Genomic DNA, 27,923 nt, shown 5'->3' on the forward strand with positions numbered 1-27,923 from the left:
AGCCCTGACTACTATGTCAGTCACTTGGAGCCTATGCAGTTTGAAGTTACAGGAGGTTGAACAGGGCTACCAACACACTTTATTTCCATAGCTTCCTTCAAACAATTATCACGTTTTGTAACTTTAATGCCAGCCTGAAGGTATTTTAAACGAAGTGCGATGGAAATTTTGAAGGCACTTAGCTATAACGACGTTTGTCAAGATAGAAATCGTGATATTATTATAAACTTATTTAAAAGGAATGTCATGACATGACAAAATTGTCGACGAAGAAATGTACGAAAAATTCTGGTCAAAAAAGTTATTACATTTTTAATTATAGAAGAGTGAAAGGTCACCGCGCGGAAACTAATTAAATTGAATTTAATTAAATACTTAAATTAACACATAAATCAGAGTCTTATCATCAAATTGATTTAGATAGAAGCTGGCGCGTCATCCCAATTTTTTCTTGTTTTTCTTGGAAAATCGGAAAATATGCGACCTTACCCAAGTGAAAGAACGCATTATTTATAATAATAAGTCGGGAAAAAAAAGAAACGCAATAACTTCTATGATGACAGAAAAATAAAAATTACACCATTTCGCCCTAAAATCGCAAAAGTTTATTCCCAATCCTTTGAAATTTCCAACCGCAAATGTCAATGACTTGACCTATTTGCCAACAAGGTCCGTGCATTTTTTCCCGCCGCCCTGTATATTCAAAACAATTGCATTTATCACGGCCACCTCTCTCGATTTTGAAGAAATGTACATGCCGGAAACCGCTCTCCGGAAATATCACTACAACAATAATAATAATAATAAGAAAAAATGTAATGACGTTAGATGACGTTTTGGTAAAAAAAAGTCACGTGTTGGTACGAAAAGTGGGGATTATCTTCCCCCATAAAACCCTTGTCAAATTGGAGCAAGTGTGCTGTGAAGACAAGTGACTCACGATACGGAGAGGGAGAGTGGAAATCGCGCCATCGGTGTTCAAATCTGACAGTATACAAGCGACGTGCGTTTGTTTTCGATTTCGCAGCCAACTATGTGAGACGCCAATTTTTGTGTTTTTCAATCGTGACTGTGATATTTTCGTGTAGGTATTTTTAAAATCGATCGACACTCATTACCGCACTAGGAAAATGCGCGCTGTCAACAACTTGGTGCGGAAATTTTGGGAGTTCGGATCTGGAAGAACGGTGAGTTCCGAAATTTTTTGATAGGTGACCATTTTTCTCGAGGGAAAACTCGTTATTTTTTTATGGGCTGTTTTATGGGCGAATTTGCTATTGTCAATTTTGAGAATAATTGGTAATAAAATTGGGGCTAAGCGAGGATTGTTATTGGGAAAACCTTGAATAATCGATCATAACAAGCGTGCAGGAAAATCTTGAATTAGAAGAAAAATTGCTGGAAATTTGCATATAAATATGGGATGTGTGGAAGGTGGGAAAAATTAATATTGAATACTGATCTGTTAATTGTACGGATTTTTTACATTTATCAAAAACTATAAAAAATATAACTACGAAAGCACAGCCTTCGGCTGTGCTTGCGTTTCAGATTCTCTGCGTCTAAGCCTAGCATTTTTGACACCAATATATTAGATACCATTATTTATCAAAAGAAATAATAAATATAACTACGAAAGCACAGCCATTTGCGTTCCACATTCTCTGCGTCTAGTAGGCATTGCATTTTTTGACACGTTGGTACCACTGTAATGTAGAATTTTTGACACCTTAGATACAATATTTATCAAAAGAAGTAATAAATATAACTACTAGCCGTAGGCTGTGCTTGTGTTGTAGGTTTTTCGCGACTAGTAGGCTTTGCATTTTTTAACACATTGGTACCACTGTGATCTAGGGTTTTTGACATTTGAGAACTGTTCCTCTACATAGCCGTATAAAGCTGACGATTTCAAAGACTCCTGTCAATTTTTAAAATTTTCTTTTTAATTTCTGACTTTAAATTTGAAATGTTTTGAGAAATTTTAAAATTTTTGGTACATTTCTATATTTTCAAAAATTAATTTTTACATATCGTTGGCTTAAGTTGTTAAGTTGCTAAGTCCAATTTTGAATCAAATGCGTTTTCGATTTTGTAAAAACGACAACAAAAATATTTAGCGTTCGATTTTTTTACGTGTTGTAATTTCAGAATGAAGATCAACTCTATTTTCAGTCCACAAGTTTTCAGATCTCAGATTAGACGACAAATATGTGAAAAATTGAGATTTATCTACCTCCGTCAAAAAAATTCAAAATGGACTTAGCAACTTAACGACCTAAGCCGACGATATCATAATGTTTTTAACACTTCTACAGTCACGGCCAAATAATTTTGAACATTACTTTATTTAATTTATTTATATATTATTTTAAATTTCGATCAATTATGTCAAAAGTGACAGTTATAATGAAATTTATAAAGGATGCTTTACATATAACAATAAAATGACTTTCAAAACAATTTGGTTGCGACTGTGTTACAATTATTTTAACAAATATGTTTTTTGACTTTTTTGTAAAACAATTTTCAAAATTTTGAGAATCGCGCCATAGAGCAAACTCCTGTCACTTTTCCCCACGTGAAAGCCGGTCCTGCCTAAAGTGGGCCAAACAACAATTAGGGCCTATTATTGCGATTGCACTACAATACCTGCTAATGCAATCCGCCCGAATATATTTTAGCGCTGCTCTTAGCCAATTAGTTCAAACCTCAAAATTTTTGAACTACCAAGTTGTCTTCAGATAAGATCAAGGACACGTTCCATTTTTTCCGTCAATTTTTTACGACTTGTCCAATTTGCATTCAAGACTTCAAGGTATCGACTTATTGGAAATCGACCACAAGAACCGTTTTGAAATTAGAGAGAGAAATCTTTGTATTTTTGCTTAATCTTGGAAGAAAGTTGTGGCTAACAATTTACACAAACATTATATAAATGTTGCCAACGAAGAAATGATAGGCCGTCCATTAAACTGCTGACATCCGGACATTAAGACTAATTTCGTGACGTAACAAGGAAACAATTGCCGGGCGGTCAAGATCAAGGCGTACTGAACGCGGTCGCGTGACGAGTAGCGCCCTTTTATTGGGAAGGACATTTGACCTACTCGACAAATAACCACGATTTCCGCACAAAAACAAAATTCTGTCTAAAATTAAGTAGGTCAAATGACCCAATCTTTCATTTGAACTACCTTAACTCCCCGGTTTGTGGTCAGTTATCTCAAGATCGATTTTTTTGGATGTGAGAGCAATGACAACCGGAAGTAGTCACTTCCGGTAGAGTGGATTTAAAACTACCTTACACCCGTCGACTTTTGAACTACAACAATAAAAAATACAATGAGACTATTGTGATATTATCTTCTATCGATTTCTACAATAACGATAATTGATAAAACATGAGGTTTCACTACGCTCGCACTGTGATTCCACTGAGTGTAATAATAGTCCTTTACATGCGAGTTAAATACAATATTTTATATACGACTAAACAATTCAGACAAACAATAATTTTTATCGCTAGCTTCACAATGTAATTTAAAAACACGTGTGCCTGGATACCACCACAGAGCTAAAGTAAATATTATTGAAATTTCTTCTCGGCCAAAAGAACTACGACCCCTATTTTCATCCGGCTTCCCCATTTTATTAAGTGAGCCGTGGTAAATATTTGGATTCCATTTTCGGTCAAATATTTACAAAATGATTTAAATTTATCAAAACAAAACTTCCAGTCAAAGGTCTTACAATTATCAATTATCAACTGACGTGTATTTATTTAACTTCCTATCAAAATTTTGTAGTAAAAATGAACTACCACGCCATCCTAGAATCTATTTTAAGCTACCGTTACGATCTTGAACACAACAATTTATCTACCGCTACAGTTCCTTGACCTACACCCAGTAGGTATTTTGTCCTTAAACCCAAGTATTCTGCACTTCAATTGACTTTGTTATTACAGGCTCTCGCCGCCTTCTGCGCCCATTCCGTATCAATTTCCATCGGCATCTGTCAAGGCTACAGCGCCATCTTGATCCCACAACTCCATTCATCCCGGGGGATCCACGCAAACACAGAGGAGAGTTCTTGGCTGGGTAAATATCGAATTTTTGCCAATCTCATTATCATAAGTATGTAATTAATCAAAACAGCAAAGGGAGTGGTGACCTTAACATTGTCCTTCTTAGCTGAATCGCAGATCATCGACCTTCCATCGGAAAAATATACAAAGCGGAAAACTAGATTAAGCCCACGCTTTCGGAACTAGTTTAGAAAAAAATTTTGGACACGTGTGGAATTTTCAGAAAGAACCTTGATTGGTGCAATTTGCTTGTAATAGAGGCAATTTGTGTGAAAGAGATGTCAAGGTGATTTGCGATCGAGTGATCGGTGGCGAAAGATTGAAAAAAATGAATAAGATCGTACATAGGTAGAGTGCAACTGTTTCAAGTTCCTTCTAAGCACACTTAATAAAAAAAATCGTGATTCAGTTGACTCCGACGCTCCGGTCATTGAGATTTTGATAAGATCGACATCCGTTTTTCCGGTGGTTGAGCATTGCGTGATAAATAAAATAATTCCAATCGTTCCTAAAAACGAGTGCACAACAATGAAATAATGGTGTTGATTATCCGGTGTTTATGTTAAATCACAGTTATTACATTTAAAATCATTCTGACACGTTATTATAGCGTTAACCTGGCAGATACGTAATTTTGAACAATGTAAAGAATGTCAAAATCGGGGTTAGTGGCATCATTTTTGTTGCCATAACAACGCGATAGCGTGAAGTTATACAATTGATGAGTGTTATAATTGATTAATTAATTATTTTGATACAGTGAAAAAACCTACGATGAAATTTTATATTTAGCTACAACACTGTATAACTACGAAAGCACAGCCGAAGGCTGTGCTTTTGTTGATAAGGCTTTCATTTTCCAAATTATTATTTTTTTTATCTGCTTTCTAAATTCCGATGATGCGAAACCAGAACAAAAGTTTAATTTCCAGCTTTCTAGATCTTAAAAACAAATTTCAGCTATGCCGCTTATCATTTATTCTTAAATTTGATATTATCAATTTTGGTTTCCCAAATTTTGAGATTAAAATTTCTTAATAATTCGAATTTTTCTAATTCAATTAATTCATTCTGATTCAAAGTTATTAAGAATCTTCATTTAAATTAAAAGAAAAAATTAGAACGACAAAAATTTAAATTTCGTTTTTGCATATAAAACTGAAAAATCTAGAAATTATTATGTTATTTTGTAATTTAGTATTTAGTAAATTTAAATAGAAACCTAATTTTTAAATAATGAATTAAGTGTATACATATTTTTTGAAATACTAAAAATTGAAAAAAATAATAATGAAATCAGAAATTTCTAAGCTGTTATAAATTTTTGGAATTTAAAAATTAAAAATTTTTAAAAATCAGATTTATCATTTCGAAAATGCATCAAAACTTAAAACGTTATAATTTTTGTAATTTGGACCAACAGTTTGAAGTTGGCAAATTCAATTAATTCATTCTGATTCAAAGTTATTAAGAATCTTCATTTAAATTAAAAGAAAAAATTAGAACGACAAAAATTTAAATTTCGTTTTTGCATATAAAACTGAAAAATCTAGAAATTATTATGTTATTTTGTAATTTAGTATTTAGTAAATTTAAATAGAAACCTAATTTTTAAATAATGAATTAAGTGTATACATATTTTTTGAAATACTAAAAATTGAAAAAAATAATAATGAAATCAGAAATTTCTAAGCTGTTATAAATTTTTGGAATTTAAAAATTAAAAATTTTTAAAAATCAGATTTATCATTTCGAAAATGCATCAAAACTTAAAACGTTATAATTTTTGTAATTTGGACCAACAGTTTGAAGTTGGCAAAATTAGAAATCATTAAGAATTTTATATTGTCAAATTAATTTGGAATTAAAATTTGTTAGTTAATTGTTTTTAATAATTATAACTACATAATTACATTTTTTCTGCAAACATATCAGTACAGATAGCCCAACCAATGCAACTCTGTCCTCTAAGTTAAACTCGGCCAATTAATTAGCAATTACAATTTGAAAATCGATTAGTAATTAGATTTTTTCTGTAAAAATATCGGTAGAGGTGTTCCAAATCGAAATCAACTCCGCTTATTGAGATCGGTCTATAAATTTGTATTTATAATTTGATAATTAATTGTTGTAATTACTTTCAACTTTTTAAAAAAATATTACAGGTAAAATTTAATTATTTCGATGTTTTCATTGAAGATGTGTCGTCGTAAATCTGTACCACCAACTTGAAAACGACCAATTAATTTGTAATTATAATTTTCTAATTAATTAGTAAAAAAATATATTTTTTTCTAAATTCTCTAAATTGAAATAAATTCTGCACTACTTATTTGAAATCGATTTATTAATTTGTAACTATAATTTGATAATTAATTGCTTGTAATTACGTACCTTTTATCATTTTGACAAAATATCACAGGTCAAATTAGAAATTATTTCGATGTTTTTAAGTTGTGTCGAGGCAACAAGTTGTCAAATTAATTTGCAATTATAATTTATTAATTATTGTTTGTAATTATTATAAAAACGTAACTACATTTTTTGTGGAAAAATATCGGTACGAATGTAACTCTGCACCTTTAATCTGAAATTGATTTGTAAATATAATTTCATAATTTATTAATTAGTAATTATATTTTTCTGTAAAAATAAAAGTACGAGTCCTCCAAGTCAAAGTCAGCCCCCTGCACTACTTATTGTAATAAGTCTATTACTTTGTAATTATAATTTGATAAATAATTGTTTTTTCAATCTTTGAGAAAAAAATTCGGTGCTCTGAATGAAAGCTGCACCTTGTATATCCGTCTCAAAGTCATTTAAAAAAACGACCATCACTTCCGGAAATCCCATACCCACTAATTAATTGATTAATTGCCTAATTACTCGAACAAATTTCTGCAATTAATCACGACCTAGTGATGGCCATTGCCGTTCATTCTTCCAGCGAAAAAGAACGTTTTAAATGAAATTTGATGAATGTCGACCGACCTCAAGGTCCAAGCCTGAGGATATCAATTTCAAAGCGACACTAACAAAGGAAACTTTCGCTTCTAAAAAAAAGAACCAAAAATCTCACTCACCGGAAGACGCCGGAAGTGTCTTCGTCCTTGTCCGGAAAATCGGAAGCGGCAATTATCCGCTTAATTGACTTCTGACAATTTTCGCTCCATTGCCAATGTCAAGACCTTGATGGCCTTTCTCGTATTTTGCAGCCAGTTTGGGAGCCATAACAAATCCATTGGGGTCAGTTTTGTCGGGATTGCTGGCGGAATATTTTGGGAGGAAGAGGGCGATTCAGATTAGCAGTTTTCCGTTTCTGGTTGGATGGCTCTGCATCGGATTAGCGGAAGACATCACGTGGCTGTACGTGGGGCGGCTCGTCACGGGGATAGCTGCAGGTGAAAAAAAAATAAAATAAAAAAAAATAATTTTTTGCACATTCAATTTTTTTAGGCATGTCTACGGCGTGCTACACCTATGTCAGCGAGATCTCCACCCCCGAAAACCGCGGAATCTTCCAGACCCTGGGCCCCATCTGCGCCTCCTTCGGGATCCTCCTCACCTACACCTTAGGCTACTTCTTCAACTGGGCGTCCGTGGCCTTGCTCAGCGTGGCCTTCAGTGTCTTCACTCTCATAGCGGTGGAGTTCCTTCCCGAGAGTCCTCCTTATCTTCTGAAGAAAGGTCAGCACGTCGAAGGCTACAACAGTTACCTCTTCTTCCGGCGCAACGTCGCCGTGGCCAACGAGGAGATCTCCAACCACGCGAGCACCAAGCTACAGAGCACCTCCACCAAAGAAGCATATCTTAGCGCCGCTACCGTCAAACCCTTCCTCATCCTCGTAACCTTGTTCTTCCTGCAAGAACTGTCGGGAATCTACACGATCCTCTTCTACGCCGTCAACTTCTTCGAAGAAACAGATTTGAAGATGGACCACTACATTTCGTCCATCATCGTGGGGGCTATCAGATTCATCATGTCCATCGGCACCGCCATCTTGGTGAACAAATTCGGCCGAAGAATCCTCTGCATGTCCTCCAGCGCCGGCATGTCGTTAACAATGCTCGCGATGTTCGTCTACGTGAAATTCTACGAGATGAACCCCGAGCAGACAAGAATCTTCCCTCTTCTTCCTCTACTCTGCGTCATCTTCAACGTGATGTTTAGTATGGTCGGGATGCTCCCCATCCCTTGGATCCTCGTCGGCGAGCTCTTCCCTCTTTCAGTCCGCTCCATCATGAGCGGCATCGTCATCTGCGTGGCTCAGTGCTTCATCTTCATCTTCGTGAAGATCTACCCCGACATGGTCACGTACTTGAGTTTTAGTGGCACTTTGAGTACTTTCCTGGTGGCGTCATTGGTGGCGCTCGTCTTCTGCAAGTTCCTCCTTCCGGAAACGAAGAACAAAACGTTGCAGGAGATTGAAGATGGCTTCAAGAACCGGAAGGGTGATCTAGAGGGGTATGATAATCGAGGGTTTATTTTGAACCCCGAGGCGACGAAGACAGGGGACATCTTCACGGTGCAGGTTTTGTAGATGGTGCAATTTTTTATCTTTCGTTAGGAAGACTTTATAGTTCTTATAGAACCGGTGTTTGTACAAAAATTTTGTATAGTATGACAATAAAGTATTTATTTACATTTTGGGGGTAGTTTTATGGCAAAAAAACGATTTTGTCCTTTCAAAAAGTATATTTGGAAAGTGGTGCCTATCCTTAACATCACTGTGATCAAAAATGAACTGAACTCGTACATTTTTATTCAACAAAAAATCATACAAAAAAAACATCGACTTTAAAACCGAAGTGCGTACGCATTAAATAACCCATTCATTTAATTCTTATCTAAAACTCTCAGAATTTCAATACAATAAAACCTAAATCAACAAAATGAAGTTATTGCAAGACTAGACCCATTTTATGTGGCGCCATACTCGGACACTTCCAGTTATACAAATAGTACTGGAGATTCCCGTCTCCGATCCCGAACTTTAACGTTTCTAAAAACTCGCGATTATCCATCAAATCTAGCGCGTTGAACACATCGAAATTCAACTGTTTGGCTGATATAAGCGCGTCGTTCATCAAGTCGATCCAAGGCGTCTCTGCCGAGACGTTGTAGAAAGAATAAGCCGCTTTTAGTGTCTTGTGAACGGGGTGATGCATCACTGTCGATGGGAGAGTGTAGTAACTTACGAAGTCAATGATTTTGCCTTCTTTCTCCACTACGAAGCTGTCGACAATGTCAGGACGAGGGAGAAACCAGTGGATGAAGTCTTCTTCGCTGAAAATTGGGGACAAGTCGAACTTTCTGAGATACTGAAAAAGAGACAAAAGATGTGAGTTTTAGGGTTGAATAAGCGAGTTCCTAAAGGGTAGTAAACGGGAAACTTACCTAGAGGAGACAAGGTGGAACGGGGGAAAGGCGGTCAGGACACAAGCACAACGAAAAAGCGCACACTGTCTAGAGGACACTCAATAATATAGACGGAAAGGAAAGGAACGATTACTTACAAATATTGTTGAAAGATAGTACTAAGGCAAGCTACAAAGGATTAGAAACGATATTCGATGTATTGCGCAATAGTACTAGGGTTAAAGTTAGAGCAACAATAAATGCGACGATTAAGTAGCTACATACTTTACAATAGTAGTACTAGAAAAAGTGGTAACACTACACCATTTACAAGAGGATGTCAGAAAGAATCAAGTTGATTTCAGAAAATATCAATTGTAGTTCAGATTAGTCACGTTAATATCAGAAAATGTCAATTGTAATTCAGATTTGAACAAATGAATTTCAAGCAAACTTGAAATTTTGCAATTTCGATAGTGCGTCTGTACCTTTAACAATAAATTTACAAGACAATTGTGCCGTCTGCAGAGTTTAAATGACTTTTTTTCAAACATCTGTCAAATGAACAAATTTCAAATTGATTTACTCACAATCAGCATAAAATCTTAAATAATCTTAAGAAATACAGATTTTTCTATAGTGAGAATTCATTGCAATATTTCGTCCTGGACCGGCATCTTTTGCATGAGGTTTTGAAATTTATGATATCAAATCGGAATTACAAGTGATCTTTTCTGAAAAACAATTTATTAATCTCAATTACAATTGACAGTTTCTGATATTAACGTGACTAATCTGAACTACAATTGACGCTTTCTGAAATTAAACTGGCTAATTTGAATTGCACTTTCTGAAATACACTTGAAAATGGTGTAGAATGCAACCAAGAAAAAACGATTACTTCAATATATTGCTCAATAACAGTACTAGCACTAGCTACAAAAGATTAAGATTTAACAAAGAAAAGCGACAATCAATATATTGTGTAGCTCTAGGATAAGCTATAAAAGATTGTCATTCAACAGTCAATATATTGCGCAGTAATACTAGGACAAGAGAAACAATGAATGCGACGTTTAGGTGGTTCAATATACTGTACAAAAATAGTACTAAAAAAATGGCAAGATTAGAATGCAACCAAAAAAGAACGATTACGTCAGTATACAATTGCTCAATAGTAGTACTAAGACAAGCGACAAAAGATTAGGATTCAACTAAAAAAAAGCAATAATCAATATGTATATTGCGCAATAGTACTAAGCAAGAGCAAAAATAAATGCGACCATCACTTAAAAATCTACTCGATAGTAGTACTAGAACAAGCTATAAAACATTTGCTTTCAACTAGAAAAAACAGCGATCAATATATTGGCAATAGTAATAGGGCAAAAGCAAAAACAAAAGCGATGATTAAGTAATTAAATATACTGTGCAATTTTAATAACAAAATAATAAAAAGTGGTAACCAAGAAAGAACAACGATTACTTTAATAATATATTCCTCAATAGTAGTACTAGGGCAAGCTAGAAAGAACTAGGATTCAACAAAAATGGTAACAATCAATATATTGTAGTGGTACTAGGGCGAGCTATAAAAGGTTTACTTATAACAAAAAGAAAGACGATCAATATAGTGCGTAATAGTACTAGGATTAGAGCAACAATAAATGCGACCATTATCTAGTTCAATATATTGCTCAATAATAGTACATTATATGGTAGGATAAGTAAGCTATGAAAGGTTAAAATCCTACGATGATCAATATATTGTGCAAGAGTACTAGGGCAAGAGTAAAAGTAATTGCAACGATTACTTCAAGATACTGCTCGATAATAGTACTAGGACAAGCTATAAAAGTTATCAATATAATGCGCAATAGTACTAGGGGGAAAGCAAAAATAAATGCGACAAATACATAGTACTAGGGAGAGTGGTAAAAACACTATAAAAGGAAAAGCGATGAACAATATATTATGCAATACTAGAACAACTAGTAATAGATTAGAATGCAACGAAGAAAAAGCCACGATTACTCAGGATTCAAAATATTGCGCTATAAAATTACTAGGAGAAGCTATGGGTGATTCTTCACAGAGAAATAGTACTAGAACAAGTTTAAGGACAATTGTTTCAGTATACTGCTTAATTAAAGAACTAGGACAAACGGAATAGATGCAACCAAGAAAGAGCAATGATTACTTCAATATTTTGATCAATAATGGTACTAGGACAAGCTATAAAAAAAATTAGAATTCGACAAAAAGAAGAACGAGGTTTACATCAAATACATATATTGCGCAATAAAACTATCTACAGATGATTTCTGTTCCGCAATTGTAAATCTAATGAGTTACGAACTGAAAATTGTTGATAAAGTAAAAGTGAAATAGTTGGATTACGGAAGGTGCTAAAAGGTGAAAACATTGATAAAAAGCAAGGTCGACCAGACCGAAAGCTTTTACGCGGTGTGTTAAAGATAAGATAATGTTCTCGTTATCTTACGATAGTACACAGACACATGAAAAAACAGACAGAAAAGGCTTTAATATATAGCGCAAAATAGTACTAGAAAAAACGTAAAAGAGTTGTAAGACACCAAAGAAATACTAGGATCAGGCCATAAGCGTAAATAGTAACAGAACAAAAGCAAAAATAACATCAAATGCGCATTACGGAGAGCAACCAAAGGAAAGTTTCGATATCTTGCGCAATAATTCTACAGCAACGCCGATAATAGTACCAGGGCAAACATATAGAGCTTACAATGCAAAATCAACATAGCTGGGTAGTACTAAATTTCTTCAATAAAATGCACAATTCGACTAGGAGAAGTTTAAGGAGATTGGAATGGAACAGCGCCAAAGCCTTCAATATATTCCGCAAAACTGATACCAACCTCAGCCAACAGCTTATGCGCTTGTGGCACGTCCGCCTCCGTCAACTTCCTGTACCCTTGCGTCCTCGGGCTGTCCGCCAACTTATACAACTTCAGCGTCCTCTGCATCGTCATATTCCTCGACAAATGCGAGAACTTCACCTCAATCAACTTCTTTGGATTGAGCGATCTATGCCAATACCGACACGTCCCCACAGGCTTCGGCAGAACAATCCCGGCTGTATAAACAGCTTGAAATAACCCTGTTAGATGCACACGCCTCGTGATCTCCCTGATGAGCACCGGAGCCACCCTCTTCGACCTCAACTTCTTGTGTACGCACAAGAAGTTTATCTCGACCATCTTCTGCGACTTTTCGTAGATTTTCAAAGTCGCTGGGATGGCGGAGATAAAGCCGACAAGGCGACCGCTTTTGACGACTCGGACGCCGCAATGCCATTCTTTGCGCCAGCCGGGGGGTTGGAGAGCCCATTTGAGAAATTCAGGTTGGTAATCAAAGCGGAACATGCAGTCGTCGTCTTCGACGTAGTTTTCGTTGAGGAGGGTGTAAAGCTCTTTGAGGACTAGGGGCTCGTTGAGGTTAAGGGTGTCCCAGGAGAAGCCATCGGGGAGGCTGTAGGGCTCCGCCCGGATCTCGGAGACCTCGCGGTCGGGCTCTATGGCTTCATTTACGGTGATTTTCTCGTCTAGAATAAAAGTTAATTAAAAATTGATTGCAGTTTAAATTAATGAATAGATATTGTTGATTTTAAGGAGCAATAAACTTGAACTTCCCATAAAAATTCTAACGACATATTGAAACCACATGGCATGATAAACACTAATTAATTTAATTAGCAATTATGGTTGAAACTCGTGACAACTTTTTTTCGAAAAACGCCCCAAATTTCCGGTAAAAAGAATACCGAATCAAACATAACCTCACAAATCGCTAGAACTACAGCCCCCTTTCCTACCCATTTTAGGCACAGGCTGGGTGTTCCAAAACTGGTAAGACTTGTTCAGAGCCTCCTCTGGCGTCTTTGCCGGCTTTTGGTTCATCGTAAGCGCTTCCATGGCTGCTCGCAGGCCCTGAATTGAAATGGTGTTCAATGGTTTGGTAAAATTCGACAATAATTCGGTTTCTTGCTCATTGTCCTGTTTTACTTCTTGTTGTTTCTTCTTGTTGCGTTTCTTCGCACTAAAACAAAGAAGAGTGAGTTGGGGGCGGCGTTATCACAGACACGAGTGTGCCGGTCAGGGTGTGTTAGTGGGGGTTTTGGGGGGTTGAAAGTGGTGGAATTAGAGGATTTGTACCTTTTGCTTTGGGAATTCACTTCCATGTTGCCGTCGGTTTGTGCTTTTTCGTCTGGAGAGTCCTTTTTACCACTTTTGTCCGACATGATGACAGGTGACATGTAGACTGGTGCGTGCGGTACCAACTGCGGAATGAAATACACTAAACATGCGCGAGTTGAATTAACTTTTGGAGGGATTGAATTATTTGAATTGTTATTAGAAACACGTGCATCTAGTTTGTATGTAGTTTATTCAAACTGTTGCGTTTTTTGGTCATCTAATTAATAAGTTACTAAACGTTTTATAAAAGTCCCTAATAATGGCGCGGTATTTAAAAATTAAACTTCCGCTAGCTGTGTACAATTTTTAATTCTCTTGTAACAATTTCATAATTGAAACTTTATTAGTATACATTTTTAGTTTGCTTTTAGCCTTGTCTGTTATATCAATAGCAGCTCCGTGTTTCACTAATAGCTCCACCACCTCCTCGTGACCGTTCTTCACCGCGTAGAAAATGGGTGTCCATCCAAGAACCGTATCAACCTCATTAACGTTAGCTTTAGCTTGTATCAACAATTCTGCACTTTTTCCATGTCCATATTCACACGCCAGTGCCAGGGCTGATTTGCCAAACTTATCTGTAATGTTAACATCAGCGCGGTATTGTACCAGTAGCTCTACCACGTCTTCACGTCCGTTTTTCGCAGCGTAAAACAGTGGCGACCATCCAGTTTTATCCACAACGTTGAAATCAGTGTTGCAGAAGACTTCAACGACGCCGCTGAAACCATTCTCGCAAGCATACGACAGAGGAGAACGTCTGAAGTTGTCCAAGAGGTTGTTGTCTGCACCGAGTCGTAGAAGAAGCTGCACGACGTGGTGGCGGCCTTTGGCGGCGGCGCAGAGAAGAGGGGTTTGATTGTCGTTGTTCTTCGCGTTGATGTCACCACCAGAGTTGATTAATAGTTGTACGATTTTGTAGTCTCCTGCTCTTGCGGAGGCGTGAAGAGGAGTTTCACCGTTTTTCCCTTTTTGGTTTACACATTTTCGGTACTTTGATTGATCTAGGAAAGTCTGGACGCATTTGAGTTGGGAGTGTTCTGCAGCTATGTGGAGAAGAGTGTTACCATTTGGCGTCTCAATGACTTTGGTGTCTCCAGAGGTGGTAAGAATGGAGCTAAATCCGAAACGAACAGCGTAGTAAAGAGTGTTGGCAACCACAACGTGCTCTTGGCTCTTTAAGTATGTTGGCCAGCTGCTCTCAATAAAGGAGAGTTTCGCGTAGATGGACTGGCTGCTACAAGCACAGTCAAAACTATCCATCTTAAGAATGTGGTCTTGTTCGTTAGCATCAAGTTTTCCGATCAAGAACTCCAAAATTTTCTTGTACTTGACATCTTCTTCAATCATGAGATTACTGTTATCATCTATGATGTACTTATCCGAAGTCTCGACAACTTTAAGCTCTGGGTATCTCTGCCCCCAGGAGCAAGCAACCTGGAGGGCGTTTCGTCCGCCTGCATCTTTCATCTTCAAATCGGTGCACTGTCTCAGGACGTCGAGGTTCTTGTACAAGACGGCAATGTGAGCTACGGATTTCTCTGCCAAAATAACATCAAAGAAGAACCTGACGTTGGTGTACTTATCTTGAAACAAGAGTCCGCAAAGATCTGGAATTCTTGCGTGGTGCTTTACGAAATAAGTAGCCACAAAGTACTCAGCGTAGGAGTAATGAAAGAAATGTGGTTTGCCATCCGTGTAAGAAAAAAATCCAAAGTTGTCGATGGACCTGCGATTGGTAAACTTATTGAGATCAACACCAAGTTGATTCAAGACTTCGTCGTCGAACAGCACGACAAGAGCAGCTTCTTGGTACTTCTCAATCTGTTCCTTCCGAAAACTGTAATCATCATCGCCAAAAGCTTTGTTGTCTTTGTACGACTGCCTTAGTTTTTCATGTACAAAGTGCCGGTATAGATCGCTGACAGAAAAGAGTTCATCCGACAGGTTCACATTGTTAATGGAGAGCTCTGTTAACATGAACAAGTGAATTGGAACCTTGAGGAAGTTGTCGATCTGCACGAGCGACAGAACTGCGTTAAGTTTGTCGATTTCGTTCTGAAAATCGTCTTGGAAAGCAACACGCAGACGCTCTTCGATGTACAGCTTCATTTCCTCGGGACTAAAATGAGCAAGATATCGAGATAACGCGCATAATTTGTTTTCAATCGTCGTCTTCAAGTGTTGTCGACACGTTATGAAGTGGACCGACTCCTTCAACTCATTGATAAAACCAGCGACGACCTCGAAATTCTTCGTAGAGATCTCATCTAACCCGTCCCATAAGAACACCACCTGGTGCTTGTCGAACAGACGCACTAAAAGAAACTTGTCGAAACTTGTCATGTTCGGATATTTCGTGTTGATAATAAACTGTTTGAACTTCTGCTCAGTTAAACCTCCATGGCAAAGACCGGAGATTTCAGAGCTGCATAAATACACAGTGAAGTGGGGCAATTCGGTGGTGAGTCTCTTCAGTGCCACTGACTTTCCTTTGCCTGCTTCATCGACAATGATGTTAATTTTGTTGTCAAAACTCAACAAAGACGACTCTTCGGCGAAATGACCGTCAAGACGATAGGGCTCAACATCTTGAATGTCGCCGAGAGTTTTTAACCATTCCAAGTGACCATCAGCTTCGCGGAAATGGTGGTACCTCCTCTTGGTCTTGTTAAAACGACAGAGTTTGTCAAAGTCGTCTTCTGAACACTCTTTGTCGACGATCCACAGATTGAACGTCGGGTTCTTCTGATCTAACGAATACTGGCATCCTCTCTTCGCCGAATTTTCGATTTTTTTGCGATTGGTAACACTACTAATCAGTACGAGAGTTTCGGAGTCTATGGTCTCGAGGTATTTGTGGTCGACGACGTTTTTTGAAACCAGTCGTGGGATGTATGGGGTTGGTAAATCTTCCTTCTTACTGGTGATGGTGTAAGGCGCTGATACCATTTGAACCAAATCAGAGGGTCTTACAATATTTTCACAGGAATTTGGAGGACCAACAAGCGTCGACAAAGACATGTCTTCTCCGTCCAGTAAAACCTTGAAAGTTCCCGTCAATTCTGGGTACAACTCTGCCTCAGATTCAATGTCAGAAAGTTTACGGAAAACTGAACTTTGAAAGTGTACGTTGTCGCCACGTCCCAAAATGACATATTTTCCACAACTGAAGAGCTCGATGGCTGTACCACTTCGTACATGGTCTTTGAGAATCAGCGGACACTTGTCCATTGTCCATAATAACTTGGTTTTTTCCATATTATTCAGTTTAGTGATGTCACTACATATCTGGTACTGATTATTTAACTTTTGCATGACCTCCGTCTTTAGTTCTATTTCAACATCACCCCAAAGCGCGGTGACATGGTCAACAAGACACTCATCAAAAACTGTGACGGTAAACTTGGAGATGACGTCTTGAAGCAAAGTTGCCTTCCTGGTCACAGCACCAAAAACCAAAGGCTGGATAATCGACTCTACCAACTGAAGAACTAAAATTCTTAATATGGAAGACTTCGTCAGGGTTTCCACCACACCGTCTTGACACCTCCAGTTGGTCAAGAATTGGATGTACTTCTCAGCGAGTTGGTCACATACACACCTCTCTTTAATTTCGTCGTAAAGTCTCCTCTTCAGGGTTTCCAGCGGGGGATATTCACACCAAAGAACAAACTTCTCGAAGAATTCTTTGTACGCCAAGAACTTAAACATGACGTCCGAGGAACTTTCCTTTGGGGTCTCTGTTAATATCTCACATCTGTAGCAACACTTGTGAAGAAGCGGTTGCTCAAATCTAACAATCTTCACTCTGATCTTCTCTTCGTCAATTTGAATCGTCACTTCTTCATTTTCATTGGTGAGAGCCTGTGGTGTTAGAAGAACAAGCGTGTAATCAGAAAACTCTTTTGTTAGACTCGTCAGCGAGTCGAAATACTTCATCAAACTGAAATCTCCCTCTGGTTTTGACATGGTTTTTGGCGATAGTTCAGTGGTGGAAACTACACAATGAAGAGCGTACTTTTCCAGTCTGTTCTCTTCCACGAACTCGAAGATCAAGTTTTCGAAAACGCCAAATCTCTCGTCGTTGGACCACATTTTGAAATCGTCAACCTCTTTCTTGGTGGCGAGGAAAAAGGAGTAATTTGCGAAAATATGAGTGTTGTAGTCTTGGTTAACACTGCTGGATCTTTTGCATTTTCGCGGCGTCTAAAATGGAAAAGTTGCAATGTGGGAATTTTTAAGAAAAGAACTTACGAATGAAGTTCTGTTGAGCTGCAGGACTCGGAGCTGTAACAAATTCTGTTTTTAGCCTTCGTTTTTGGTCACGTTTTCTTACCTCTTCATATTTCGGATGCCTAATTTCCACAGAAGCTGAAGGCTCATCTTTTTTTTCCACCTCTGGAGTTATTACATTTCTTTTAGGCTCTTCGTGGCGAGTGTTGAATTTTCTAGGGGAAGGTTTAGGAGGTGATTTTTTATGTTTATTTTCTACAACATCCGAAGATTTTACAATTTCCCCTTGATCTTCAGGTTCCCTCTAAATTAAAAAGTTATAGTTTCGTGTTGATTTTTCAATATTTACAGTACTTACAGTGACTGCAAGTGATGAATCTAAGAGACTTCTCTGCGTCTGTAAGAGAAAAGATAAAACCAAACTGAGACTTTTGACACTTTTGAGGTTTTTCAGTTGGTAGCTCCAACATTGTTGACAGTTCTCAAGAAACCACCAGAGCTGCCAACTTACGAGTATGTTCAATTGTCATAGTTATAGAAGGCTTACTTCTTTTTTTTCAGTGAAATCTCGCATGCCTGATTCAACATCTCTTGTTTGTTCGTTCAGTGTTCCTAATTCCTAAAATCAAAAACCGCGGAAAATTTAAAAATTTCTTATTTTGGTAACATACGATATTTTGGTCAGCAGCTGGTGACGGTTCCGTGCTAATTGAATTTTCCTAGAAACATGAATAAAATCAGAAAAAACGAATTTGTTTATAGATACTTACACCGTTCGGGTCCTCGCGATTTTTCCACTTGTTTAATATTCGATTAAAAGTCGTCCTGCTTCTAGGAATCATCTCAAATTTTGGGAAAATAGAATACTTGCGATTTTTCTCAGTAAGGAATTGTTTTTGTGTAATAATGATCATCAAATAGTTTGGTATTTCTCAATGTTATATCACTTTAGATAAGATAGGTATGTTAAATTTTAATTTAATCGTTCTTTAAGAGGCAATAAAATGTTGTTTTACCAAAATTAAAAAAGTTGACAAGGTAACTTACTTTATCATTCTTGACAACTTAAATCTTAGAATTTACTAAATCGTCACAAACAGACACAAATCGTCACAAAAAGTTTTGGGTTTTTTCTAGCAATAAAGGATAAATTCCTAGATTAAGTGAATATCGTAATGCTTTAAATACAATGCGTCCTCAAATATAAGACGTACTTAAATTTTGGAGACGTTTAAATAAGCATTAGAATAGTATATTATGAAACGCGTTTCATAATGAACATTTTGCCGCACGCACGTTTTTAGGGCACGACGAGCGCAGCGAAGTAAGTGCGGCAAAATGCATTATGAACCAGTATCATACGCTATTTTTTCTATTTCGCCTTATTTTAAACGAAAAAACTTGATTTCGAAATCTAGGGAATTTTAGGGTAGTTGGCATTTGCAAAATATTCGGGAAAAAAAAACGAAGTAGCCAAATCCAATTTCAGTCAGTTTGTCAGGTGTGACGTTTTGAGGTTACCGGAGCCCAAGGGAGCCAAGAGAGCGAAGATGTTGATCATGATCATGATGGTTCTCTTGCAACCAAAGAGTTTTTCTCCGATGAATTATTAAGCCAAGTACAACAAGAAATAATAGTGTATTGATCGATTTATCATGGTTTTTCAAAACCAAAATCTAAATTGTCAACGTTGACGGCAGGTTGACGGTTTGTCTGCTGCAAACCTAAGAAAAATAAATGCTCCTGGAAATATTGGCACGGGATTGGTCCATTACGATACCGAAATAGGCTCAAACGCGTATCGAAATATCTTCATTATGAATCCGAAATAGAAAAAATAATTTTTAGTCATGATTGAAAATAAATTAGTATAAAGAGCATTTTATTTTTTTCATTTTTTTCATACAAAGTGTTCCAGAACTCATAACCCAGAGAGCAAGGGAGGATGTCGGCTGCAAAACAGACGGTAAATTTCAAAACAGAAATTGATTAAGTTTAATAATATTCGACAATGGATAAAAAATTACCAACCAATCCTGAAAGCTTATTCTAAAAGTGGAGTAAAAAGCCATCCCAATTTCCTAGGCAACGAAAGTCTGATTTCAAATTCTGTTCAGTTTCCGGATTGGCTACCGTTTTTTTTGGTTTTAACTCGATTATTTTTTGAGCTAAAAAATTTTGGTTCGAAATTTTGGTTCAGAATTGTTGCTTTTTTTCTCTGGATCACGAGTTCTGGGACACCGTGTATACATTTTAGAAAGTTGGAAATTAAGTCAATGTAAGTGTTGAACAGTGTGAATAAAGTAGTAGACGTAGCTGAAGTTTGTATTTTTATTTTTTCACAAATTTTCAGAATTTTTTGATCTCGTAGATTTTAAATGTTGAAAAATTAGCTATTATAATTATTTTCCTTGATTGTGAATACAATAGTATAGAAATCGAGGCGTAGCCTCGGTTTGCATACAATTGTTGTTTGAGCTTTTTAAAATTTTTCAAAATTTTTTGATTTGATAGGTTTTAAAAATAAGACTTTATATTTTTTTCTATGATAGTAAATAAAATATATAAATCGAGGCGTAACCGAATTTGGATATTGTGTTTTTAGTTTATCAAAATTTTTCATTTTTTTTAATTGTTAAATTTTGAAAAATTGGAAAACGAGCCATTTGTAATTATTTGCCATGATTGCGAATAAAATAGAACACAAACCGAGACGTAGTCGAGGTTTGCATATAAAGTTTTTATAAATTTTCAAAATTTTTTAAATTTTTTGAATCTGGTAGATTTTAAAAATTCGGAAAATAAGCCATTATAATTATTTGCCATGTATGTAAATAAAATAGTATATAAACCAAGGTGTAGCCGAGATTTGTATGTATTTATATACAGGGTCCGGCAACACTTGTGTCCACCCCCAAAATCGTCTTTAATTTTAAAGATAAAATTTTGAAAATTTGCATACGCTCACAGTTGACAAAGCTCTAGAAGCTGACGCAAAAATTTGTTATTTATCACCAATAGTTTTGGCGTCGCGACGCCTTAAAAATGTAATTTTTATTTAATTGTAAGGGTTTGTGATATCAACCCCTAATTTAATTTTTTTTGAATATAAATGTGTTAAAAATATCTCAGTTGTTATTTTAGATTCAATGCAAATTGTCTTCAAAATTTGAGAAAAAAATGCTGTTTTATCAAGTTAGTTTTCAATTTCATTACGTCAAAATTGGGAACTACGTTTACACCGGTCTGTCAACATCTTGTGTCACAAATGACATCTGTCCTTTGGCCCGCTTTGATTGTAACAAAAGTCTTAATTAGTGAAATTGTCGCTTTGTCGATGTTAATTAACGATGTCTGGTGTCCATCAAGTGCAACATGCCCGTGTTAATCAAAATTAACCTTTGTAAAAGTGAATAAAGTGACTTGTGAAATTTTGGTGTAAACGTAGTTTGCCACTGCGCTGTCATAATTTTAAAAACTAACTTGATAAAACAGCGTTTTTTTCGCAAATTTTGAAGACAATTTGCATTAGATTTAAAATAAAAACTCAGATATTTATATCACTGTTATGTTGAAAAAAATTGAATTCGCGAATATTTCCGCAAAAACTCAAAAGTCGCTAAAAATTATACTTCTTAGGCGTCGCGACGCCAACCAAACCGTGATAAAAGACAAATTTTTGCGTCAGCTTCTAGACCTTTGTCAACTATGCGCGCGTGCAAATTTTCAAAATTGTAACTTTAAAATTAAAGACTATTTTGGGGGTGGACACAAGTGTTGCCGGACCCTGTATATAGCTTTGTAGGGTTTGAAAATCTGTGAGATTTAAAAAAATTGAAAAATGAGCTATTATAATTATTTGCGATGATTGTGAATAAAATAGTATACAAACCGCATACAATGCATATAAATTTTTTTTGTGTTTAATTTTTTTTTTAATTTTGGAATCTGGTAAATTAAAAAAAATTGGATAATGAGCGATTATACAGTAATTATTTGCCTTGATTATGAATAAAATAGTATATGAACCGAGAAGTAGCGGAGGTTTGCATATAAAGTTTTTATAGTTTTTCAAAATTTTTGGATTTAGTAGATTTAAATAAATTGGCCATTATAATATTGTGCCATGATTGTGAATAAAATAGTATACAAACCGAGGCGTAGCCGAGGTTTAAAATCTTATTTTTTTCCAAAAGTTTCAAAATACTCGAATCTTATCAAGTTATTATTGAATTTTGCGCTTCCCAAAATTTTTAAAATTAACTTAGGTACAAATTATTGTATGTAATGTGGTCATTTTAAAAATACAAAACGCTCTTTTTAAAATAAAATTCTCTAACTGTCTGTACAATTTAATTCGAACTGAACAATTTCATAATTTCCGGGTTGGAGTTATAGTTTTGCGGTCCATTCTCTGCCTTATCCTGGACATCCACTCTGGCTCCACTTTTTAGCAGCAACTCCACCACCTCCTCGTGTCCGTTTTTCACAGCATAGAAAATAGGCGTCCATCCAACAACCTCATCAGCAATATTAACATTAGCTCTAAATTGTATCAATAATTCCGCAATCTTTCTATGTCCATATTCGCACGCTAGCCCCAAAGCTGATTTCCCGAACTTATCTGTAATGTTAACAGCAGCGCCGTGTTGTACCAGTAGCAGCTCTACCACGTCTTCGCGTCCGTTTTTTGCGGCGTAAAAAAGTGGCGACCACCCAGTTTTATCCACAACGTTGAAATCAGTGTTGCAGAAGGCTTCAATGACGCCGCTAAAACCATTCTCGCAAGCATACGACAAAGGAGAACGTCCGAACTTGTCTAAGAGGCTTTTGTCTGCACCAAGTCTTAGAAGAAGCTGTACGACGTGGTGGCGGCCTTTGGCGGCGGCGCAGAAAAGAGGAGTTTGGTTGTGGTCGTTCTTTGCGTTGATGTCACCGCCGCTGTTTATTAAGAGTTGTACGATTTTGTAGTCTCCTGCTCTTGCGGACGCGTGAAGAGGAGTTTCACCGTTTTTCCCTTTTTGGTTTACACATTTTCGGTACTTTGATTGATCTAGGAAAGTCTGGACGCATTTGAGTTGGGAGTGTTCTGCAGCTACGTGGAGGAGAGTGTTGCCATTTCGCATCTCGATGACTTTGGTGTCTCCAGAGGTCGTAAGAATGGAGCTAAATCCGAAACGGACAGCGTAGTAAAGAGTGTTGGCGACAACAAAGTGCTCTTGTTTCTTTAAGTATGTTGGCCAGATGTTTTCAATGATGGAGAGCACCGCGTAGATGGACTGGGTGTTGCAAGCATAGTCAAAACTATCCATCTTAAAAATCTTGTCTTTTGCGTTGACATCAAGTTTCTTGATCAAAAACTCCAAAATTTGCTTGAACTTGACATCTTCTTCAATAATAAGATCACTGTCTTGATCTATGGTGTACTTAGCTGAAGACTTGACGACTTTAAGCTCTGGGTATCTCTGCCCCCAAGAGCAAGCAACCTGGAGGGCGTTTCGTCCTCCTGCATCTTTGATTTTCAAGTCGGTACACTGTCTCAGAACGTCGATGTTTTTGTACAAGACGGCGATGTGGGGTACGGACTTCTCTGCCAAGATAACATCAAAGAAGAACCTGACGTTGGTGTACTTTTCTTGAAACAAGAGCTTGCAAAGATCTGGAATTCTTGCATGGTGCTTTACGAAATAAGTAGCCACGAAGTACTCAGCGTAGGAGTAATGAAAGAAGTGTGGTTTGCCATCCGTGTAAGAAAAAAAACCAAAGTTGTCGATGGACCTGCGGTTGGTAAACTTCTTGGGATCAACACCAAGCTGAATCAAGACTTCGTCGTCGAACAGCACAACAAGAGCAGCTTCTTGGTACTTCTCAATTTGTTCCTTCCGAAAACTGTAATCATTATCGTACGGAACTGAGTTGTCTTTGTACGACTGGTTGAGTTTCTCATCGACGAAATGTTTGTATAAATCGCCCACTGAATAGAGTTCGTCTAACAGATTCACATTTTTGATAACAAGTTCTGTTAGCATAAACAACTGAATTGGAACTTTGAGGAAGTTGTCAAGCTGCAAGCGTGAAAGAACATTGTTAAGTTTGTTGAATTTCTTCTCAAAATCGTCTTGGAAAGCAACACGAAGACGCCCTTCGATGTACTGCTTCATTTCCTCAGGATTAAAATGAGCAAGATATCGAGATAATGCACATAATTTGTTTTCAATCGCCGACTTCAAGTGTTGTCGACACGCTATAAAGTGGATTGATTCCTTCAACTCATTGATAAAACCAGCGACGACCTCGAAGTTTTTCGTGGAGATCTCATCTAACCCGTCCCATAAAAACACCACCTGGTGCTTGTCGAACAGACGCAGTAAAAGAAACTTGTCGAAACTTGTCATGTTCGGATATTTCGTGCTGATAATAAACTGTTTAAGCTTGTCTTCGTTTAAACCTCCATGGCAAAGACCGGAAATTTCAGAGCTGCATAAATACACAGTAAAGTGGGGTAACTCGGTGGTGAGTCTCTTCAGTGCCACTGACTTTCCTTTGCCTGCTTCATCGACAATGATGTTAATTTTGTTGTCAAAACTCATCAAAGACGACTCTTCGGCGAAATGACCGTCAAGACAATAGGGCTCAACATCTTGAATGTCGCCGAGAGTTTTTAACCATTCCAAGTGACCATCAACTTCTCGGAAATGGTGGTACCTCCTCTTGGTCTTGTTAAGACGACAGAGTTTGTCAAAGTCGTCTTCTGAACACTCTTTGTCGACGATCCACAGATTGAACGTCGGGTTCTTCTGATCTAACGAATACTGGCATCCTCTCTTCGCCGAATTTTCGATTTTTTTGCGGTTGGTAACACTACTGATCAGTACGAGAGTTTCGGAGTCCATGGTCTCGAGGTATTTGTGGTCAACGACGTTTCTTGAAACCAGTCGTGGGATGTATGGAGTTGGTAAATCTTCCTTCTTACTGGTGATGGTGTAAGGCGCTGATACCATTTGAACCAAATCAGAGGGTGTTATAATTTTTTCAAAGCAAGCAGGAGGACCGATCAGAGTTGACAAAGACAACTCTTCTCCTTCTAAACAGTACTTGAAACTTGTGGTGAGTTCTTCGTACACCTCTTCATCAGTATCAAAATCAGACAACTGGCGGAAAACTGAACATTCATCGGGTAAATGCTCACCACGTCCCAAAACAATGTAAGTCTCATCTTTGAAGAGACCAATGGCTGTACGACATCGAAGGTGGTCTTTGAGAATCAACGGACTCTTGCCCATCATCCATAAGAGTTTGGTTTTTTCCATATCGTTCATTTCAGTGACGTCTCTACATATCAGGAACTGGTCATTCAACATTTTTACGGCCTCTTCATCGTCGAGTTCTTCCTCAACATCACCCCACAGCTCGGCAACTTCAACAAGAAGATTTTCATCAAAAACTGTGACAGTAAACGCGGAAATAACTTCTTGAAGCAAAAGTGCATTGTTTGACACGGCACCAAGCACCAAAGGCTCCATAATCGGTTCTACCACGTAAAGAACTAAAAGTCTCAATATTGACGACTTTGTTAACATTTCAACAAGACCTTCTTTGCCAATCCAGTTCGTCACAAATTTGAGATATTTCTCAGCAATGTTGTCATAAACACATCTTTTTTTCATTTCTGTTTTTAATCTATTCTTTAGAGTTGCCAGTGGAGGATACTCGCACCAAATCACAAACTTATTGAAGAAGTTTCTGTACGCCAAGCACTTATCAATCACGTCCGACGACGACTCCTTAATTCCTTCTGTTACGATCACACATTTATAGCAACACTTGTGATGAAGCGATGGTTGATGGGTTGGAACAACCTCCACTTTGATCTCTTCTTCGATGGTCACTTTTTCATCATAATCGATAAATGGTTGTGGTGTCAAAAGAACAAGATTAAAATCCGAAAACTCTTCTTCTAAATTTTGAAAAGAATCAAAACATTGCTTCAAACTGAAATCTCCTTCTGGTTTTGACAAGGTCTCTGCAGACAACTCTGTTTTAGAAACTACAGAATGAATAGCGTACATCTCCCTCCTCCTGTTTGCTTCAACCTCGAGTATTATCTTGTCGAAGACACCGAAAGCTTCGTCGTTGGACCATATTTGGAAGTCGTCCACACTATCATCAGTAGCGAGAAGGAAAGTGTAGTTTGCGAAGATATAAGTGTTGTAGTCTGCGCTAATGTCCGCGGAGTCGTTGGTTTTTTTGAACATCTACAAAAGGGTAGGATGGTCAAGTGTCAAAGGTATCATAAAAAAACTTACAAACGAACTTCTACCGACTGCTTCGGCGCGGAACTACAACAAAAATATAACAATTCAAATTTCGCGCTCTTTAGCTTTCGGGGAAAAACACAAAATTACTAAGAATTTTCTTACCTTCCGTTTCTCTTCATCCCTCTGACTAGTCAAAGAATGCTTAATTTTCACTGAAGAAGAATCAGTAATTGTGACTTTGCTTTGATTTCTTTGTACTTCTGGAATTTCAGTTCTTTTGGGCTCATCTCTTGATGGATTTTTGGCAAATCTTCTTGGCGCCGGTGTGGGCTGTTTGTTGACATTTTCTGTCATTTTTTTCATTGCTACCAACTGTAACACACAGGATTAACGCAAATGTCTCGAGTTAAATTTCCACAATTACCGGTGGAGATAACGTTGCCTCTTCTTTATCTTCAGCCTTTCGTTCGATCTAAATGTTAAAGTTAAAGAAATGTTTTGAGTTATTTTTCTGTACTTACACTTCGTTTTCCCGGAAAAGTGACTGAATGCTTTAGAGGTGTGAGCTTCACCACGGAAGGTGCATCTTGTGATATCTTAATAAATTAGAAAAAAACTGTTGGTAGCACTGATTTTTAACAATTAACAAATAACTTATTTTAAATTTCACTTACACTTCTTTTTCCGGCAAAATCTGGTCTAGACCCTCGCAGATACGATGGTTGTCTGGATAGTGAAGAGGGTTTTCGTACCACAGATGAAGAAGGTGGAGATAAAACGTTAGAGGCCACAGCTTCTCTATTTAAGTTTCTTCTTGGGAGGAAAGCTTCACTGTCAGTCGGTGATGACCTAAGGCTAGTTTCTTCCTCTTCTTCACTTGCTGGAGCCTTTAGGAAATATAAAACAAAAACGTATCATAAAACATAAGTTTGCATCTAGAGACATTTTTCTGAGACTGTTAAGCTGGCAAAACGTCATTTAAGTTTCAACTGTCGACAATAAGTGACAAGTAAAATTGACAGAAATACCAATTCTCAAAACAGTGCTTTATAGAGTTTCTTAAAGCATCGGAAACAATGCTTTAATGACGTTTTTAACACATCGATATTTAAAATAGTTTAATAAAAAACAAGTTACATAAGACATAAGTTTGCATTTAGAGACATTTTTATAGAACTGTTAAGTTGGTGGAACGTCATTCAAGTGTCAACTGTCACAAATCTTAGTTTTGACAAGCATAATTGACAGGAGTACCAACTCACGCTTTAAGAAGACAATTACGCAACAATGCTATAATGTAACTATTAAAGCACCGTATAAAAAAAAAACGAAATTCACTTACATTATCATTATTCTTGAGTCTCTTTTTCAAGTCGTTTAATAGCTGAGGATTCTTCTTTCTAGGGTCCATCAAAGGTATCTTTTATTTTGACAGAATACAAAACAGTACAACTAGCTACACTAAGAATTTAAAATGTTTTGCGTGATGATTGTGATCGTCTATTAACGAACACTTTAGATTAGATATGATTTCAATATTCGCATCTTCCCAAAAATGAACAATAAGACAATAAATTGTTGCATTTTTTTCATCAAAATTTAGTATCGTTTATCTTGAAGATTGCACCAATTTGATCATAGTGCAACTTCACAAAAAACCGCAAAATTTACAGAAGAAAAATTGGAAAAAAGATACTTAAAATAGTCAAGGTCAATAGGTTTTAGATTTAGTAGCAATAAATTTA

At 37.0% G+C, this 27,923-nt stretch overlaps 4 protein-coding genes across 4 annotated transcripts; 1 reads left to right on the forward strand and 3 right to left on the reverse strand.

Annotated features, from left to right (window-relative positions):
- The first annotated feature begins 902 nt into the window (after positions 1-902).
- Positions 903-8,739, forward strand: LOC148177175 (facilitated trehalose transporter Tret1-like). Its single transcript, XM_088031781.1, has 4 exons — positions 903-1,187; positions 3,971-4,103; positions 7,306-7,491; positions 7,547-8,739. Exons 1-4 carry the CDS (start codon positions 1,131-1,133, stop codon positions 8,629-8,631), a joined length of 1,461 nt encoding a protein of 486 aa, XP_087887907.1. The 5' UTR covers positions 903-1,130; the 3' UTR covers positions 8,632-8,739.
- A 27-nt stretch (positions 8,740-8,766) lies between these two features.
- On the reverse strand, positions 8,767-13,792 carry Nmt (N-myristoyl transferase). The gene is made up of 4 exons (XM_088031782.1): positions 13,643-13,792; positions 13,303-13,526; positions 12,347-13,032; positions 8,767-9,412 (listed from the first exon to the last, which is right to left on the reverse strand). The coding sequence occupies exons 1-4, from the start codon at positions 13,741-13,743 to the stop codon at positions 8,990-8,992; spliced, it is 1,434 nt and encodes a 477-aa protein (XP_087887908.1). The 5' UTR covers positions 13,744-13,792; the 3' UTR covers positions 8,767-8,989.
- Positions 13,793-17,816: 4,024 nt separating this feature from the next.
- Positions 17,817-18,834, reverse strand: LOC148177177 (uncharacterized). Its single transcript, XM_088033265.1, has 6 exons — positions 18,691-18,834; positions 18,592-18,639; positions 18,468-18,539; positions 18,279-18,317; positions 18,024-18,224; positions 17,817-17,974 (listed from the first exon to the last, which is right to left on the reverse strand). The coding sequence occupies exons 1-6, from the start codon at positions 18,832-18,834 to the stop codon at positions 17,894-17,896; spliced, it is 585 nt and encodes a 194-aa protein (XP_087889391.1). The 3' UTR covers positions 17,817-17,893.
- A 3,425-nt stretch (positions 18,835-22,259) lies between these two features.
- Positions 22,260-27,630, reverse strand: LOC148177178 (uncharacterized). The gene is made up of 7 exons (XM_088031749.1): positions 27,521-27,630; positions 26,853-27,065; positions 26,700-26,774; positions 26,603-26,650; positions 26,341-26,550; positions 26,227-26,259; positions 22,260-26,175 (listed from the first exon to the last, which is right to left on the reverse strand). Exons 1-7 carry the CDS (start codon positions 27,587-27,589, stop codon positions 22,273-22,275), a joined length of 4,551 nt encoding a protein of 1,516 aa, XP_087887875.1. The 5' UTR covers positions 27,590-27,630; the 3' UTR covers positions 22,260-22,272.
- Between the last annotated feature and the right edge of the window lie 293 nt (positions 27,631-27,923).

This window comes from Gnatocerus cornutus, chromosome 3 (genome assembly GCF_029298725.1).
Source record: "Gnatocerus cornutus isolate USDA-ARS CGAHR chromosome 3, icGnaCorn1.1, whole genome shotgun sequence".
In the NCBI taxonomy this organism is placed as follows: domain Eukaryota; kingdom Metazoa; phylum Arthropoda; class Insecta; order Coleoptera; family Tenebrionidae; genus Gnatocerus; species Gnatocerus cornutus.

Bases quoted from the DNA above. Each gene is read 5' to 3' on its own strand.
- LOC148177175 (XM_088031781.1), top strand. From the start codon at position 1,131: ATGCGCGCTGTCAACAACTTGGTGCGGAAATTTTGGGAGTTCGGATCT. The intron at 4,104-7,305 runs GTAAATATCGAA...CGTATTTTGCAG, and splicing joins AGAGGAGAGTTCTTGGCTGG to CCAGTTTGGGAGCCATAACA. The intron at 7,492-7,546 runs GTGAAAAAAAAA...CAATTTTTTTAG, and splicing joins CGTCACGGGGATAGCTGCAG to GCATGTCTACGGCGTGCTAC.
- Nmt (XM_088031782.1), bottom strand. From the start codon at position 13,743: ATGTCACCTGTCATCATGTCGGACAAAAGTGGTAAAAAGGACTCTCCA. The intron at 13,527-13,642 runs GTACAAATCCTC...TCTTTGTTTTAG, and splicing joins GTGAATTCCCAAAGCAAAAG to TGCGAAGAAACGCAACAAGA. The intron at 9,413-12,346 runs GTTGGTATCAGT...TCTCTTTTTCAG, and splicing joins CGCATAAGCTGTTGGCTGAG to TATCTCAGAAAGTTCGACTT.
- LOC148177177 (XM_088033265.1), bottom strand. From the start codon at position 18,834: ATGATCATTATTACACAAAAACAATTCCTTACTGAGAAAAATCGCAAG. The intron at 18,540-18,591 runs GTATGTTACCAA...TTTTGATTTTAG, and splicing joins CAGCTGCTGACCAAAATATC to GAATTAGGAACACTGAACGA. The intron at 17,975-18,023 runs GTAAGAAAACGT...AATTTGTTACAG, and splicing joins GGCATCCGAAATATGAAGAG to CTCCGAGTCCTGCAGCTCAA.
- LOC148177178 (XM_088031749.1), bottom strand. From the start codon at position 27,589: ATGGACCCTAGAAAGAAGAATCCTCAGCTATTAAACGACTTGAAAAAG. The intron at 26,775-26,852 runs GTAAGTGAAATT...TAATTTATTAAG, and splicing joins ATTTTGCCGGAAAAAGAAGT to ATATCACAAGATGCACCTTC. The intron at 26,260-26,340 runs GTAAGAAAATTC...TTTTTGTTGTAG, and splicing joins GGGATGAAGAGAAACGGAAG to TTCCGCGCCGAAGCAGTCGG.